The 18,410-nt window shown below is 40.2% G+C and overlaps 1 protein-coding gene across 1 annotated transcript in view; it reads right to left on the bottom strand.

The window, feature by feature from the left end:
• The window catches only part of cpxm2 (carboxypeptidase X (M14 family), member 2), a 133,646-nt gene that overhangs the window by 58,194 nt on the left and 57,042 nt on the right, over window positions 1-18,410 (bottom strand). The window contains exons 5-6 of the mRNA XM_048551466.2: window positions 5,379-5,463; window positions 3,516-3,666 (exon numbers count right to left, since the gene is read on the bottom strand). Coding sequence (XP_048407423.1) covers window positions 3,516-3,666; window positions 5,379-5,463 — 236 coding nt within the window. The remainder of the gene's footprint in view (window positions 1-3,515; window positions 3,667-5,378; window positions 5,464-18,410) is intronic.

The following is an 18,410-nucleotide window of genomic DNA, read 5'->3' on the forward strand; positions in this document are numbered from 1 at the left end:
TCTTTTCTTTTGGAGGAGAAAAACATGCACAATAAGCATGAATGTACCAAACAGCTGATGCCTGAGATAAAGCTCAATGACTCCTTTGAGGAGCAATCCAGTAAGCTGACATGAGAGCAAGGAAACCACCCTTCTAATAAAAGGGGCACAGGATATTATGGCTATTCTTAAGAAAGCCTCCAATCTGCTACTCCCAGCTGCACATCAAGCACTGATGTGTTAATGAACTAATAAATATTTGCTTTTCTATTGTTACAACAGTGATAAATATGGACTACTAAATTTTAATTTCCATCATCTAATTATTATACCTGAGACCCTTCATGGCACTAAAATAGCTGCAGTGGTTCACCTAATTCAGACTGCGTGAAGCTTTCTGAGTTCCATGTTGATTAAACTAAACTGCCTGCACCGAAGGAGGCATTGACTTACTGGCTAGGTGAGAGGGGGCTAGGAGGCATTAACCTCCCTCCACATGTCCTATTCTCTCAAGAGAGAGCAGCTGCTATTGCATCCCAAACAGGGGAGGTGAGACACATAAATTTATCCAGGGATTGTATTTCTAGCCACCCCAGAAGCTCATGAAGGGCACCCTCAGCACTAGGCTCTGCCTGATCTCTCGGTACCCCAGAAGTCTCTAAGTCCCCTTTATCCTCACATTACCCCTGTGTCAGTCATGCATTTTATTGAAATTCTGAATAGCTGGTACCATGGGGTTATCTCCTGCCTGGCACTGAGCAGCACCTGGTCTACAGCAGAGCACCAAATGCCAGTGACTTGGGCATTTCTTCCTCAAGCAGCTGCAGAAATGCAGCAATGAAGGACTCGTAAGCATATGCTTCCACCTTGATACCGGATAAAATATTCCGTGAGTGACAGTATCTGAACTGGTCGAGAGTACAGGAGGCATTCTTGTCAGTGCATCCTCTGAGGGATCTGTAGTTTCTTTCCTCAGAGATGAAGGAGAAGACAAGTAATGCAGGTAGCCTCTTGACAGTGGAGAATATGTAGCTGCCATTAGTGCCTGCCGAAGATAATAGAGAGAATTGTTTGTGAAATAGGGACAGAAGTTCAGGCATGTTAAGGGTAGTCATGGGACAGCAGCAAGCAATGGTCAAAGCTTCTAATTTTGTTCCATGGAAATGAAGTTTTCAACACCATCAGATGAATGGTCATAACTCTCGTCAGCCAAGTCAAGGAGGGTAAGGATCAGCTTCTTGTAGGAGATGAGGAAACAAATATCAGACCCAAGATGGTCCCCTTCCGTCCTATGGTGTGAGAATGAAAAAGGAATTGAGCAAGATGAAAGTGGCTGGCATATCTGTCAGTGCTGAAGCAAATGAGGAAAAGATGCTCTGTGTAAGTGATTATTCAGCGCAGAGGGCATGGGGGGGTTAGTGGGGTGGGAACTGCAGCGAGAGCAAAAGAAGATGTTGCATATAGCAGTGATAGTGGTAGACCATGAGCCTTGGTGGGAGCTGGGTGCTGTAACAGAGTTAAAGTGAATGTGAGATAACAGAGGCAATATTGTGGCACTTATCGTCACAAAGTGCAATGGTCATTGACCTTCTCTCTCATTTTATGGTGTCTCTTCAGACCAAGGATACTGCGTTTATCTTGGTGGCATCCTGGGACTAGAATGGCAGGCTGCAGTGGTACAACCTCCTCAGGCAGGCCTAAGGAAAGAGTCCTTCTTTGCAACACCCCATCCACTAGGAACTTCAGGTTCCCGTTGGCAAAGCATGGAGTTAACTTGTCTCTGTCTGCCATCACTTGAGTAATGCATGAGGAACAGGAACTGTGCAGGATGGTTCTGGATTAACTGCACTTGACCTGGTGCACAACTACATTTTAAATATACGGCCAGCACCAGGAATCCCAGGAGATTTATGCTGTGAACATCTGAACATATGAATTACAGTGGGCTACTCAGCCCTTTGAACCAGCTCTACCATTGAACAAGATCATAGTTGATCTGATTTAAACCTCAAAAATACATTCCTGCATATCCCCAACAATCCTCCATTCACTTGGTAATCAAGCATGTATCTACATCTGCTTTAAGAATCTTATAAGATTCTGCATCCACTGCCTTTTGATGACAAATATTCCAAAGTCTCACACCCTCTGAGAGAATCTTTTTTCCTCTCATTTCAGTCTAAACAGACATCCCCTTATTTTAAAACTATGACCCCTATTTCTACAACCTCCCACAAGAGGAAACAAGTTATCAACATCTACCAAGTCCCCTCAGGATTTAATGTTTCAACTGAGTCCCCTCTGACTCTTCCTCATTACAACTCCCTTTCCTTCCTATCTCTGTGTATTTAGCAAATTTAGCTACCACACTTCTATCAAAGTTATTTATATACACTGGAGAGAAGTCCAGCACCAATCCCTGCAGCACACCATTTGTGACATCCTGTGAGCCTGAGAAAAAATCCACTTATTCTTACTCTCTGCTGCATGGCAAATACTTTTACCACTGGTGAAATAGCTTGAGCAGTGCTTCACAGGGTTATGGCACATTGGTGACTATTTCAGCTGAGGAGAATAGTATGAAAAAACTTTGTTATGGCTCAATACCAGCCTAGATGTTGCCTAGGTCTTGTTGCACAGAAGCAAAGACTGAAAACTGATGCAGCATGTTCCTTTGATCATGTCGGTAGTGAGAAGCATGTGAAACTCAGTATAAAGGATTGAATTTTACGTATGCATTTGATTTAGGTTTAATACTATTTTTCCAATTTAGCACATCACAATCAAACTCAATCTGTTCCCTCATTATGACCACTTTTTTCTCAGAGAATCCTTTATATGAAATAACTAATTAACACTATTTCAGTAAACAGGTGAAAGATCCAAAATACCATCTTCCATAGTTGTTTCCTTGTGCATGGCTGGAAATTTCAAGCTGCAAGTTAATTCTGGAAGTAATGTCATATTATGGTATCAAGTTGGCACACACAGTAGCTATTCAACAAAACTGAGATGCATGATTCATGCTTATTCAGTCACACCACTGGAATGAAACACGGGCACCTCAATGTCCCTTTGCACTTTTCAAATGTCCAGCATTTCATGGACTATTTTTACTTGTAGACAAAAACAACACATTACAAGAGCGAATGAAGACATATAAAGGAGAGCCACGTGATAGATCAGTCAACACCACTTTCCATCAAGGTGCTGATGACTGAACAAAGGCTGATGGAGCAGTGATTGGGTTTGGCATGCTTTGTATTATAGGAAATACCTGAACAATGTTTCACTTGGCTGGGCAGCTGTCAGTGTTCCAGTTCTATTGGAAAAGGTTGATGACAGGTGCAGCTGTTTCTGGAGAATTACAGACTCAAGAACAATCATGGTGTGCCATTCGCAAAAAGCACAACATTTGACTACATTTTGATGTTTTTCATTGCCAAAGTAAAGGCTGAATTGAGTTGAAAATAAGTATATTTGCAAGGGAGTCTGATTCAGCAATCATGTTGGGCAATATTGAAACAAAATTTTACCTGGCATGGGACAGCCCAAAATTTCCACTCTCATGCAAATATCACCATCTGGATACCAACTCCGAGGATTAATTCTTATGTACCTAGCAACCACTGGAGCGGGAAACTCATTAAGTACAGGAATCTCTTTCTCTTGGTTTGCTTTAAATATCTGAAAAATAAAGAACAATTGAATAATAAGAGTGGAAAGCAATAGTATTTTGAAAATTTATAAGAGAGCAGTATTTCAAGTTAAGGTAGCTACAGATAATCGGAGGTAATTCACTCCATGTGATGGCCTTTTTGATAAAACTAGACCAGTACACATTCCAAAATGACACCAAAGCAGACTTATTTTTCATCAATTTGATACAGACGTCTGCTGGGAGTGCTTAGAAACAGTTTACTAGTTTGCCAATGGGCCAGCCAAAGCTTTTACACTGAAAGAAGCATATACAATGACCCTGGCTCAGCAAAAAAGGGATAATTTTACATTTATTTATCAGATACTTCCTCATTAACCATTGCTGACAAGACTTTCCTTGGCTGGAGCAGTGTTTTTATCCAAACCATTTCACAAGTGTTTGGTTATAAACTTTGACCATAGAAAGCCACGGGTTCATCAGTAATTCCATACACAGCAGTGGCATGTTATCATAGAATGAGGTAATAACAATGGAAAGACACAATAGTGCTATTATCCCATCTATTAAGAATGGCTTACATGGATTGAGAGCAAGGATTCCAATTTTCAGAAATCTATGTTGATGTTAGAATGAACCATTCATGTGTTAATTCGGAAATATGTAAAATGTGGTATATCTCAGAACAAGATGACCAGTTTGACACAAACAGATTTTTTTTTAACCTATGGATATTTGGCAGAGATATTCAATTTAAATTTTTACTTCTGCCGTGAAGGATAGGAGAAAGATTAGGCACTGATCTCTACTTTACATAATAGTTAACGAGGATCATTGTAAAACACAATAGGTAGTGCCACACCAGCGTTGATGATGCTCTCATATTACTGTCATGTTGCCAATTCTATTACCTTCTCAACATCTATATTTTATTAGTGAATGGCATGTGAAAGGTCCTAAGCGGTCTATATAATATTGCCAAATGGACCCTTTCTCACAAATAAAAAGATATATTATCAAAAGGTTGTTGTAACTTTTCCTTCCTAGCCCTTTTCCCCAAGACACAAGGTGAACTAATACATTGAAGACGACGTCAGCAAGTAATTCACACAGGATTTTGGTTTTACTCATCTGTTAAAGGTAAGAAGGCATCACTGGGTGCAGTGTAACTGTAAGATATTCAATAAAATGTGTTGTCTAAGAAGGAAACAATGTTGTTATCTTATCTTTGAAAACATTTTTTTAAAAATCTATTGAAGAATATTTATAAAATTCTGAGGGGAAAAGTCTAATAGCACTGTGCCTATTTTTCAGACAATTAAACATCCAAAATGGTGGCAGGGCTTTGAGTACAGGTGGCTCATTGTGTGCCATCGACTATACAGATAAAAGAGCTTCATTAAGGCATACATAAGATTCTTTCGTTGCTTTAAACAGGGAAATAGCAGCTGTTTAAGACTCAGTGCAAAACTAGGCTATATTGATTGCTCCTGACTAGGTGCCTAAATGGGAAATGGAAAATACAAGAGCATTCCCAGCTCTGTTGGAATGTTAAAGACAATTGTCAACTTCTAATCAGACCATTACACATAGAAAGTTCCAAACCGGTAAATCCTTGTTTTGCATTTATGCTTGGAATGTGTTAACCAAGGTAGCATCTGTAATTTTAAAGTGAAGCTTATTAAATGCAGTTGGCCTCTCTTCATCTCTACAAAATCAATGCAAATATCAAAGAGCTCACCATATCATCTGATCCATTATTGACAGTCACCCAGCTGTAGCTGTCATTGCTCAGCAGAACGCAATATGATGTCACCCAGTCACTCCTACAAGGAGAAAATTGCTGGTGAATAAGATTTTAATTGGGTTTCCTGATATGTCCTTTCCAATTTCCTTCAAAACATTGAATTAATTCATATGTAAATATGTGACAAAAGGGAGCTGAATTTTCTTATTTGACCCCAAAATAGAGTTGATTCCAAGTTACAAACATAGTGGGATATTGGGTGCAATCTTTCTAGACAAGGCTAATTAGGAAGACACCTGCTAGAGTACTGTCAAATTAGGGATAAATACCCAGAAACACTAAAAAAGAGCAAAAACAGGCCACTTGACCCTTTGAGCTGGCCCTCCTATTCAATATGATTATTGTTGAGCATACAGTGATCCTAATCTCTACCCTGTTTTTGCTTTCTTACCATACCCTTTGATCAATTTAGGTCTAAGAACTAGATCAAATTCATGTTTGAAAACACTCAATAAGTTGGTCTCTTCCTGTGGCAGTCAATTCTACAGGTTCCGTACTCTCTACATGAAGAATGTTCTCTTCATCTCAGTCCTATGGCCTACCCCATATCCTTAAACAATGGTTGCTCCCTAGTCATCAGGAACATCACTCTTGCACTTACCTTGTCTAGGCCTGTTGGACTTTGGTATTCTTATATGAGGTTCCCCCTTCATTCTTCTAAATGACAGGCAACTCACAGGTGTGGGAGGTCCAATTAAATTGCTCAAAGTGTAAGGCAGCTGGTAGATCCATTAATGCTGTGTGCACTAAGGTCATTGTAGAAAAGGGAGGATGGCACAACATGGAGAGAACATGGGGTTCTGCAGATGGAAGTGCCAGCCAATTCCTCATTCCCACCTGTATCCAGACAATCTGGCTGTGGATGCCAAACTAACAATTACAAACATTGGAACATATGAATTTGGTCCCTGAGGCCAGCTCCACCATTCAATAGTAAAAGGTTGACCTGTCATGTAATGAATTCCACATTCCCATCTACCTGCACTACACTTTGGCTCCCTTGCCTAACAAGAATCTATCTACTTTCAAAATTCTTAGAAATATTCAATGAACCACCCTCCACCACCACCGCCCCACCCCGCCCCAGACAAACTGGATCACACAACCCTATCTCATCTCTGGGTTCTGAGGAAGGGCCACTGGACTTGAAACATTAACTCTGATTTTTTTCTTCACAGATGCTGCCAGACCTACTGAGCTTCCAGCAACTTCTGTTTTTGTTCCTACATCAACTTTGTCGTAAAAGGGTGAATTCTAGTTCTGGTTGCACCTACGGTCGGCTTTTACTATTCGGGAGTTTACTAAGGTCAAGCAAGTTGCCCTTCACTCCCTGAGCTCCAGTGGAAGCATTCCCAGTCTGTCCAATATTTCCACTTAAGATAACCCACTCTTCCAAATATATCTCAAGTAAACCTCCTCTGAACCAACAGAAAATGTGCACAATATTTAAGATGTGGTTTCGTCAATGACCTGCATAGCTCAAGTTTAATATCCTTACTTCTTATGCTCAATTCTTCTCGTCAGAAAGAATAGTATTCCATGAGCATTCACAACTACTTGCTGTAACATGCATATTAATTTTTAGGAAATAGGGAGATCCCTTTGTACCTCAGAATTCTGCACTCATTGTCCACCAAAGTAAGATTCTGCTTTTTCATTCATCCTACTAAAGTGAATAACTTTGCATTTTCTACAACATTATATTGCACCTGGAAGAGTTTTGCCAACTCAGTGAACTCAGCTATATTCATCTACAACATACTTGTGTATTTTTCATAATATGCTTTCTTACCTATTTTCATTTTATCTGCAAATTTAGCTGCCATGCCTTCACTCCCATATCTAAATGTAAAGCTGAGGCCCTAATGAGCTTCAAGGCCATAAGTTATAGCTGCAGAATTAGATCATTTGGCCCATTGAGTCTGCTCCACCATTCAATCATAGCTGATTTGTTTCTCAACACCATTCTCCTGATTTCTCCCTGTAACCTTCAATCCCCTTGCTAATTAAGAGCCTATCCATTCATGTCTTAAATACACTTGACCCCTACCAGATTCCATTTGTCAGATCCTACCAATGAGAAAAATAACCATTTATGCATGCTCTCAGTTTTCTGCCATTTTCTATATATGCTAAAATGTTACTCCATACACCATGAGTTCGTACTTTTCTAATTTTTTTTTGCAGCTTGTCAAATGCTTTCTGGAAATCCAAGTATGGTATGTTTACAAGCTCCCTTTGTACACAGTGTATGTTACTCCTTCAAAGAACCATAATAAACTGGTTAGACTTGATTTCCTTTTCCTGAATACCATGAGCTTTTCAATGTACCCAACCATAGCTTCTGTAATGATTGATTTTAACACCATTCCCACAATAGACATCAAGCCAGTTGATCTATACTTTTCTGCTTATGTCTCTTCTAGAATAGATGAGTTATGTTGGGAATTGTTCTAAAAGCCTACTCGAAGGTAAATCTATAGTAGACAGTGGGAGGCATTCAAAATGGTTTTAGGCGTGTATAGGGCGAACATTTCTCCTTTAGCACGAAATGTAGAAGCAACAAACTTGGAGACTAATGGATATCCAGGAATATTCAGGACTGGATATGAAGGAAAAGAGAAATGTATAACAGGTACAAAGGAAGCAAAACAATGGTGGCCCAGAGGAGTATTGAGAGTGGAGGGGGATCTCAAGAAAGCAATTCAAAGACTAAAAAGGGGACATGAGAAAATGCTCACAGGCAAGACTATGGAGAATCCCAGAATATTCTGCATGTATATCAAGGGGAAGAGAGTAGCCAAGGAAAGAGTGGGGACCAAGAAGGCAATCTGTGCATGAAGCGGAGGACTTTGGCAGAGTGTTAAGTGAATACTTTACATCTGTCTTTACTCAGGAGAAAGAGGATGCAAATACAGAATTCAAGAAGATGGACTATGAAGTCTTTGAGCAAATCAATATAAAAAGTGAAGAGTTATTGGAGATTTTGGCAAATTTAAAAGTGGACAAATCCGCAGATGTGAGTTGTATCCCAAATTTTCAAACCATCCCTGGCCACAGGGGTGATGCCAAAGGGATGGAGCACAGCTGATGTGGTCCCACTTTACAAGAAGGGTGGTAGAGGTAGGTCAGGAACTATGGACCAGTGAGTCTAACATCAATGGTAATAGAAGAGAAAATAATGAAGGAGAAAATTAATCTCCATTAATAGAGACAAACTTTGATCAGAGATAATTAGCATGCCCTTGTCAGAGGTAGGTTACACTGAACAAACCTAGTAGAATTTTTCTAATTTTTCGAGGAGTTGACCAAATGTTTAATGAGGAACAAAACAAAATTGCTGGAGAAACTCTGCAGGTCTGGCAGCATCTGTGAAGGAACAAAACAGACATAACGTTTCAGATCTGATGACCCTTCCCCAGAACCATTTAATAAGGATTGGGTTAGTTGATGAAGTTTATGTAGATTTCAGCAACGCCTTCAACAGGATCCCATGTGAGAAACTGATAAAGGAGGTAAAATTTTGTAGGATCCACAGTAACTTGTCAAACTGGATCCAAAATTAGCTTAGTGACAGGAGACAGAGTGGTGGCAAAAAGCTGTTTGTGTGACTGGATCCCAGTTTGCAGTTGTGTACCACAGAGATCAGCGTTGGGTCTCTTATTATTTGCATTAATCATAAATGATGTTTATGAGAATGAGGGGGTAGGGAGGCTGGTAAGTGATGGTAATGACAGTGAGGAGGAAGGTGTTATGTTATTGGAAATATAAACAGATTGGTCAGGTGGGCAGAGCAGCGGCAGATGGAATTTAACCTTGATAAATGTGAGATGATGCTCTTTAGACAAAGGGAATATGGATAAGGGAATACTCAATGAATGACAAGACACTAGGAAGCTCACAGGACAGACAAATATTAGGATGCTTGTCCACAGATCACTGAAGCTGGCAAGACAGGTTTTAATAGGATAGTTAAAAAGGTATACAGGATTTATTAGACACGTATAGATTATAAGAACAGGGTGATCATTTTGGAGCTTTACCTAACTTTGGTTAGGCCACAGCTGGAGTAGTGTGTACAGTTCTGGTCACCATACCATAAGAAGGATGTGGAGTGGGTACAAAGGAAATTGACTAGGAGGTTGCATAGGATGAAGAGGCTGGATCAGCTCAGATTGTTTTCTAATGGAGCAGAGAAGGTTAAGGGGGACCTGAGAGAGGTGTATAAGATTATAATGGGCTTGGATGGGGTGAACAGAAAGCAGTTGTTCCCCTAGGTTAAACAGACAAGAACAAGGGCATATAATCTGAATGTGAAAGGCAGGATGTTTACAGGGGATTTGAGGAAAAACCTGTAAACCCAGTGTGGTGGGTGTTGGAATGTATTGTGTGGGAGGGTAATTGAGGTGGGAAACCTCAGCTGGTAGAAAGCACTTGGACAAGCACCTGAAACGTCATAGCATTCAGGGCTATGAGCCGAGAGCTAGAAAGTGGGATCAGTGTTAGTAGTATGGGTAGTTCTCCTATATAGTTGTATTCTTACACTGCCTCACACTACAGAAAATCACACTATAGGGAATCACTGTAGGAAATTGCTTCATTTAAAGAAAACCAGGACAAAATACACCTTTTAAAGCCATAGTATCATCACACTGGTTTTTGCATCCTGATCACCTAAACCAAGGTCATCTCTAACTGCTCCACCAATGCCATCCTTACTTAGTAGTCCTACCGCTTCACCTTCATGTAGCTTTCAATTATAATTGAATGTCATTTACCTTTCCACATTTAGGACTGAATCTTGGTTATCATGCAACCTCAGCCTTATCTCCTTAAGAGTGATCAATTCCCCTTATATTTTTACTCCTCCCATAATATCGATGATATTTTGTTTGTCTATGTCTGTCTGCGTGTATGTATGGGCACTTAAGAAGATAATCCCAGGTGAAGTGAAGCTTGAGTGTCAATATATTTTCCCAAGTGGATTCTGACACAATTTACATTGTATCTGCAAAACAAACATTTGTCTCAATGGTAACTATCCCACAAATCCCCACATCCCCAAGAGAGGAGGTTTGGCTACATGATTCACACATCATTAAACCTTTTTTAAAAATAATTTTAAAATAGTGGACAATTAAAGAGTCAACACTGCTTCATACAATATCTATTAACAATATCAAAACTCCAAACTACTAAGGAAAATCTTTTGGCAAGCAAAAAGCAGGCATTAACCTGAAATTGTACCCTCTGCACAAATTCAAGTCCTTTCATTTAAACAGCAAAGCAGAAATTATATTTCACCAATATTCCTCGGAAGACCTTTAATGGAATTTTGAAGAACCCATTCACAACTCCTGAACCGCCAGTAAGCCAATAACCCAATCTCACAAAGGAGTTCCAGCTGTGGACTTCTGGATTCCATCTTAAATAGGATCCCTTTAATGATTCATACTCAAGTTGTTGTTAAATTGAAGAAATTCTATCCTTTTCATTTAATTTCAACATGCTTGCTTGCAAGCCTTCCTGTGTTGTGAAATATCTCCTACCACACTTGATATCTAAGGGTGAGTGAAAATTAGCCCTACTTTTGGTTAACTTTATAGCAGTGTTGTTGAGATCCTTACTAAAGCAGAGTCCAAAAACAAGAAGGGTGGGGAAATGTGCAACAAATGTTTAAAAAAGGGAAAAATGAAATCACAGTCTGCTTACAAAAACATGGTGAGAATAGAAAACTTGAATTCTTCTGTAACAATTTGAGAAATTAATATGAAATCGACCTGTCATTTTACTAGAGATGCTATTTAATCAAGAACTTAGAATTTGATAAATATTTTACATCGCTATCACACAGTATAATCTCAAGGCAATGAGGAGCTGTCATCCCTTACAATGGCCCTATCCAACGCAAGAGTGTATGTTTTGAATTAGTAGTTGTGAGGTAAACCTCTGGTAATCAATATAATTTGTTGCTCTTGTGTTTCTGGTATAGTGTGTTTAACTTATTCAAGAATGGAAGCTAAAACAAGACCCACTCTTAATGTTAGATAATATGGTGTGAAGCTGGATGTTCAGAGCAGGCCAAGCAGCATCAGAGGAGCAGGAAAGTTTGACGTTTCAGGTTGAGACCCTTCTTCAAAAATGGGGGAGGGGAAGGGGATTCTGAAATAAATAGGAAGACAGGGGGAGGCAGATAGAAGATGGATAAAGGAGAAGCTAGGGTGAGAAGAGACAGACAGGTCAAATAGGCGGGGTTAGAGCCAGTGAAAGTGAATGTAGGTGGGGAGTTAGGGAAGGGATAGGCTGGTCCAGGTTAGATGGACAGGTCAAGGAGGTGGGATGAGGTTAGTGGGTAGGAGATGAGGGTGGGGCATGAGGTGGGAGGAATGGTTATGGAGGCAGGAACTAGCTGGGCTGGTTTTGGGATGTGGTCGGGGGAGGGGAGATTTTGAAGCTTGTGTAGTCCTTGGGTTGCAGGGTTCCCAAGCGAAGTATGAGGTGCTGTTCCTGCATATTTTGGGTGGTGTCATCGTTGCAATGCAGGAGGCCCAGGATAGACATATCGTCTGAGGAGTTGTGGAGGAGGGTGAGTTGAAATGGTTCGCGACTGGGAGATGTAGTTGTTTGTTGCAAGTTGAGCGTAGGTGTTCCGCAAAGCGGTCCCAAAGCCTCCGCTTGGATTCCCTGATGTAGTGGAGGCCACAACAGGAACAGCGGATACAGTATACCACATTAACAGATGTGCAGGTGTGGAAAGTCTTCTTGGGGCCTGGGGTGGGGATGAGGGGGGAGATATAGGGGCAGATATAACACTTACTTCGGTTGCAGGGAAACGTGCCGGGAGTGGTGGGGCTGGAGGGGAGCGTGGAGTGGACAGGGGAGTCACGGAGAGAGTGGTCCCTCCGGAAAGCATATAAGGGTGAGGAGGGAAAAATGCCTTTGGTAGTGGGGTCAGACTGCAGATGGCAGAAATGTCAGAGGATGATGTGTTGGATTTGGAGGTTGGTGGGGTGGTACGTGAGGACAAGGGGGATTCTGATTTCGACCGTGTCTCCCGTACTTCCCGCAACTCATCCCTCACACCCCCCATCTGCAACAATAACCAAAACAGAATTCCCCGCTCAGTCGGCATTACACCGAACTTTAAGTGAAATTTATTCCACTCAGAACTGGTGTTCATTCATGGGTTTTGCAACAGCATCTGATTCGACTTTTTGACAGAATGCAAAGACAAAGAAATATCACATCATCTCAGATTCATTCTCAGTACACTGTTTCCAATAAGGATAGACTAAATGTTATACATATGTCATAATGAAAATCAGCCCACAATGCATCTGGTAATAATTCTGGGTGGCAAAGTGAAAGCCACTGCTATATTTCTGTAAGTTTTCCAGACTTGCCCAAATACTCTTAAGAGGCAGTACCATTTCATGGAGAGATCACATTTTATTTTATTAAAGGAATAATGAAAATAACCTGTAAATATTTTTGTGTAAGATTGCATCAACAGATAGTAAATTTGTTTAGAGTGGCAAGTGCTCCAAGCGGATTCACATCTCTGGGTAAAGATCACTGTCAGCTTGTTAATTGATGACACTGGGAAGGTTCAATCAGTTGCTTTACTTTTCATTTAATCTTATCCTTGCTCTGTCAACCTTAAAATATGGACTGTAACCTTCTAATAGAATAAATGTTTCCAGTTTTCAGTGAAACAAGATGTAACCTTTTGAACTGCAATAAAAGAAAATACCATTAGTGGAGAGTTGTCACAGGCTTTACTATATTCATATTAGAGTTCATCATATACCTTGCACATAACCTCCTAGTCACATTTATCTGTCAGTACCCATTTGATGTTTTGCTAACACCAGGAGCTTATTTCCATTCTTCAGGTAAGGCTCAATGCCCAATATCTTCTCATCTATTGAGTCAGCCCCACACTGTTCCTGTGATGCAGGCCCATATCTGACCCGATTTGCTAGGGGTGAAAGGGGAAGAAGACAACTGTGGTTTGTTAAAGAGGCAAAAAGCATTCTGTTTTCATGGAAACAGCAATTCTGCAAATTGTGGAAAGAAGCTGAAGAGGTCTGGTGCCTTAGGCAGGAAACAAATGGAAAGTACTGATAAATGGAATAGGGAGGGGAAGTGAGTTAAGAGAACAAACGGTCTGGTCGAATCATAGATAAACTCAAATGTTTTTAGATTTCCTTTTTGTGAATAAAATTGATAAATTAGAACAGAAGAATCAGAGTGCACAACTTTTAATGTAACACATTTAAGGTTTATGGGTAGGACAGTCCTATGCCCCCAAACAAACATGCAACTTTGAGAAAGGGCACCATAAGAATGTGGAAAGAGTGCAAGACTCAACATTTCCTGCCTCTGCCTTTGTGTTCATCTACCTGCCATAGCCTCTTACAAATACTGACTTTAAAACTGCCCGCCTAATAAACTCCAATTGTTAGGTAAAATTATGAAATTAAAGTTTAGTAATGAAATGGATTGATATATTTTGGAAAATATAGTATCCTTTCATCTGAATAAATGTGATAAATGCAGACAAGGTAGGACTGATAAGTGACAAGTAACACACACCCTAGACCTAGAATCCCTACAGTATGAAAACAGGCCATTTAGGCCAACAAGTCTACACTGACCCTCAGAGCATCCTACTCAGACCACCCCCCCGTGACCCCCCCATAACCCACCTAATCTATACATCCCTGAACGCTATTGGCAATCCACCTAGCCTGCACATTTTTGGATTGTGGGAGGAAACCACAGAACCCAGAGAAAACCCACCCAGACACAGGGAGAATGTGGAAACTCCACACAGAGAGCCACCTTAGGGTGGAATCAAACCCAGGTCCCTGGCATTGTGAGGCAGCAGTGCTAACTACTGAGCCACCATGACAGGCCAACAACCATTTCCAACAAGAGAGAATCTAACCACTGCCCCTCAACATTGACCAGCATTGCCTCCACTGAATGCCTCACTTTCAGCATCCTGAGGATTACCATTGACTAGAAACTGAACTGGATCAACCATATAAATACTATTTGTCTGGCTACAAGCGCAGGTCATTCCGTAGTGAATAATTCACTTCCTGTCTCCTGAAAAGGACGTGTAATTCAAGTTAAAATTAATCCCTATAATTAGTAAATGGCCTCTATTCTTCAAAGCAAAATTACATTTTTTAAGTAAGCACTTCAGGAAATTATTCTGTGTTTATATCTTACAATATATTAAAAATAAGTTAACAAAAACACTTGAAGCACACGGGGTGTTTTTCAGAGCCTCATGGCTCTGGAAGTCATGCTCCTTTTCTTCTATAAGATGTGCGGCTGAGTGAACACAGCAGGCCGGGCAGCATGATGGCGCCTGACCTGTTGTGTTCATCCAGCTCCACACCTTGTTATCTCAGACTCCAGCATTAACAGTTCCTAATATCTCCTTTTCTTGCAGTTATTGTTAATTAACGTGTTCTGACATGGTTTGAAACAGGAGGGACTTGAACCTAGGCTTTCTAACTCAGGATTTGGAACACAACTACTGCACCATGACAGCCACTTCAATGCCTTGTGTATTGGCCCCTCTAGTGTAAATTACCATTTATGTGAGATTAGTAAGTAACACACTGTGGTGCTAACTAGAGTTTTGAACTAAATGTTTCTGCAACTGTACAAGGCATTGTTCAGACTGCACCTTGAGTATCACAATCTCCATACCTTTACTTTTGTATGAAAGAGGAATGTAGTTTCATTGGAGACAGTTCAAAGAACATTTATTAGATTCATTCCTGAGGTGTTAGTCTTTGGCTTATGAAGGTAGATCATGCAGTTTATGCTTATATTCTCTGGAGTGTAGAAGAATGACAGGAGACTTAATTGCGGTATATAACATGCTAAAGGGAATTGACAAAGTGGATACAGAGAAAATGTACCCTCATATAGGACAACCTAGTTTGAGAGATCGTAGTTTTTTTTAAATTCATTCACCAGATATGGATGTAGTTGCGCATCCTATTTGGCTAGAGGGAAGCTAAGAGTCAGCAATGTTTCTATACGTCTGTAGTCACACACAGACCAGTCCAGATAAGATGGCAATTTCCTTCCCTAAAGGATATTAGTGAAACAGATGGGTTTTTTCTGACAATTGACAAGGGTTTCATTGTCATTATTAGACTCTTAATTCCAGATTTTTTGCTGAATTCAAATTCCACTGCAGAATTTGAACACGGGTGCCCAGAAAATTGGGATAACAAGGTGTAGAGCTGGATGAACACAGCAGGCCAAGTAGCATCAGAGGTGCAGGAAGGCTGACGTTTCGGGCCTAGACCCTTCTGAAGATGTTGCTTGGCCTACTGTGTTCATCCAGCTCTACAGCTTGTTATCTCAGATTCTCCAGCATCTACAGTTCCTACTATCTCTGCCCAGAGCATTACTTGCATTTCTGGATTAATAGTCCAGTGATTAGACCTCTAAGACATGAGGATAAGGGGTAGCAGATTTAAAACAGAGATGATGAGAAATTACATCTCTCAAAGCATCACAAATCTGTGGAATTCATTATCCCAGAGTGGATGCTGGGATATTGAGTAAATTTAAGAAGGGGACAGACAGATTTATAATTAGTAATTGGATCAAGGTTTATAGAAAGTGGGCAGGGAAATGAAGTTGAGGTCAAGATAAGATCAGCATGTTCATTATTAAATAGCAAAGCAGGCTCAATGAGCCAAATTACTTCCACTTGTTTTGAGGTTTTAATTTCTTAACTGTCTAGACTTTAGCCATCTATTGGTCACAATGCTTCTGCAACTGTTGATCACTTCAACTGCTACCTCATGTCTGCATTTCATTGCTTTATCCACAATGAATCCATACTTATATCTCTGGTTATTCCCCTGGTTGAGCCCTATTATTTGCTCCCTCAAGTCCAAGGCATACCAAATTAAAACTAACCAATGCACAACTGGTTTCGCTATTTACTTCATTGCTGGATCTGGTTCGAACATATCTTGAGTTATCTCCTCTCAAAATCATCCTGGGTTGCAAAGAGTTTCTTTATTCCATGACATTCAATTTCCAACCGACTGATTCTCTTTCCCAACTGCCAATATCACCCCCTTGATTCTTTAGTACTTGTAAACTAGCATGCAATTTCCAACCTCCTCATCACCTCCAAAATCCTTCAGCATGCTGTTGCCTCCCAAATCCACCACCTTTCATCCTATGGCGAGAATCTCTCCAATCAAGGTTATTTATCTGCCACAGCATTGAAACTGTGCTCTTCAATGTCATGAATTACACCACCTTGACTGTGACAGTGAACATTAATACTTGCCATCTTCCTTATTCCTCTTAACCTCTTATGGTGTCTTTGGCTCATTTGACCAAATTGCTGCCAACCATATCTAATACCCATTGTCCAGCTAAATAGGACTGTTGTTGCTTGGTTCCACACATACCTGTTTAATCATATCCAAGTAATTGTAACCTTCACTATACCAATGATCTATTGGCTGTTCACCCCCCTATAAATCTTAGCTCATCCAAAACCATGATGTTTGTATCTAACACTGCACTTTCCTTTGCTTGCTGAGATTATATTGGCTGCTGTTTACGTAGTTCCACTTAACTAAAGCTGTCGTCCACATATACTTTTGATGGCCTCACACCTCCCACAACCATGATTTCCTTCAACCATGCAACCTTCTGAACATTTCAGATTACTACAGCTCTAGTTTCTTCAGCATCACTCTGTCCCTTCGCTCAATGATCGTTGCCAGTGTTTTCAGCCGTTTCAATTTTCGGCTCGAGAATTCTTTCCTTTAAGCCTTCTCTGCTTTTCCAACCTGCTATTTCTCTGAGTCCCTCTTTAAGCAAATAACTTTCAGTCAATCTTTCTGATATCTTTTTGACTCAGTGTCACATTTGTCTGTTATGTTTTTCTGGTGCTATGTGATGTTTCTTTTTATATTAATGGTCCTCTCTATGTGCAACTTAAGACCAATTTATTGTAACAGCACCTAAACACTAAACATCTTAAAATACATTCTGATAAGTGAAAAAGAGACCTTCAAATATTGCTGAAATAGTGGTTCCGAACTGATGTAAAAAGCATTTTAAATATAGGTATGTGACTTGGTATAATTGTTCTTTCCTTCTAGTTCAGATAAAGTGCTTTTCTGATTAAGTGAAATGTGTTTACAGAATAATCTTAATAACATGGCTAGAGGTAATATGCCATAAATCTTGCAGCATCTGAAGTGACTACAAGAGAGATAGCATTGAAAAGTAATTCTAAGCAATCACAAGCCAACCTCCATCATGGAAAATTTAATTTTACCAATTCTTTGTAATATTGAAGGTGCAATTTTCTACATTGTAATTGCTGCAGTTGAACCTTTTAAGGACACATGAAGTACTAGGGACTAGGTTATTCAGATAACTAAAGTCAGAAATGACCTTTGCCACAACATCTGAAAAACAAATTTACTCATTCCTCCTGGGTACAGTCTGCATTATTTAGTCTTAGAAATTACACCTGGCTGAGGAGTTTTCACACAATTACTTTCATTCATTACATGGTCTTCTGTGCTTGATTTTTCCTTCATCCATCCACTATAAGAAGTTATATTTAAACAAGTATTCCTTTCGTTATCAGCATCTGTAGAGACTGAGGGGTGATGTTTTGCCCTGATCATGTTCTGGAGGAGAGATGCAGAGGATGCAGAAGGTGAAGTGAGATCTCCATTAGAAACTTCTGGCTCAAAATATTCAAACTCTCAGGCTTTATACAGAGGCCAATAGACAAGTAACCACAAAAGTGACAGCTGTCCAGAAGTCGCCTACCTGTGCTAAGGGAAGATAATATCACTCCTGCATCTTCCATTTCCACACATTTATCACTCCTGTATGTTCCATTTCCACACATTTACCTTGGGCAGCCCTCTTCTGCCT

This window comes from Stegostoma tigrinum, chromosome 20 (assembly GCF_030684315.1).
Source record: "Stegostoma tigrinum isolate sSteTig4 chromosome 20, sSteTig4.hap1, whole genome shotgun sequence".
Taxonomy (NCBI): Eukaryota; Metazoa; Chordata; class Chondrichthyes; order Orectolobiformes; family Stegostomatidae; genus Stegostoma; species Stegostoma tigrinum.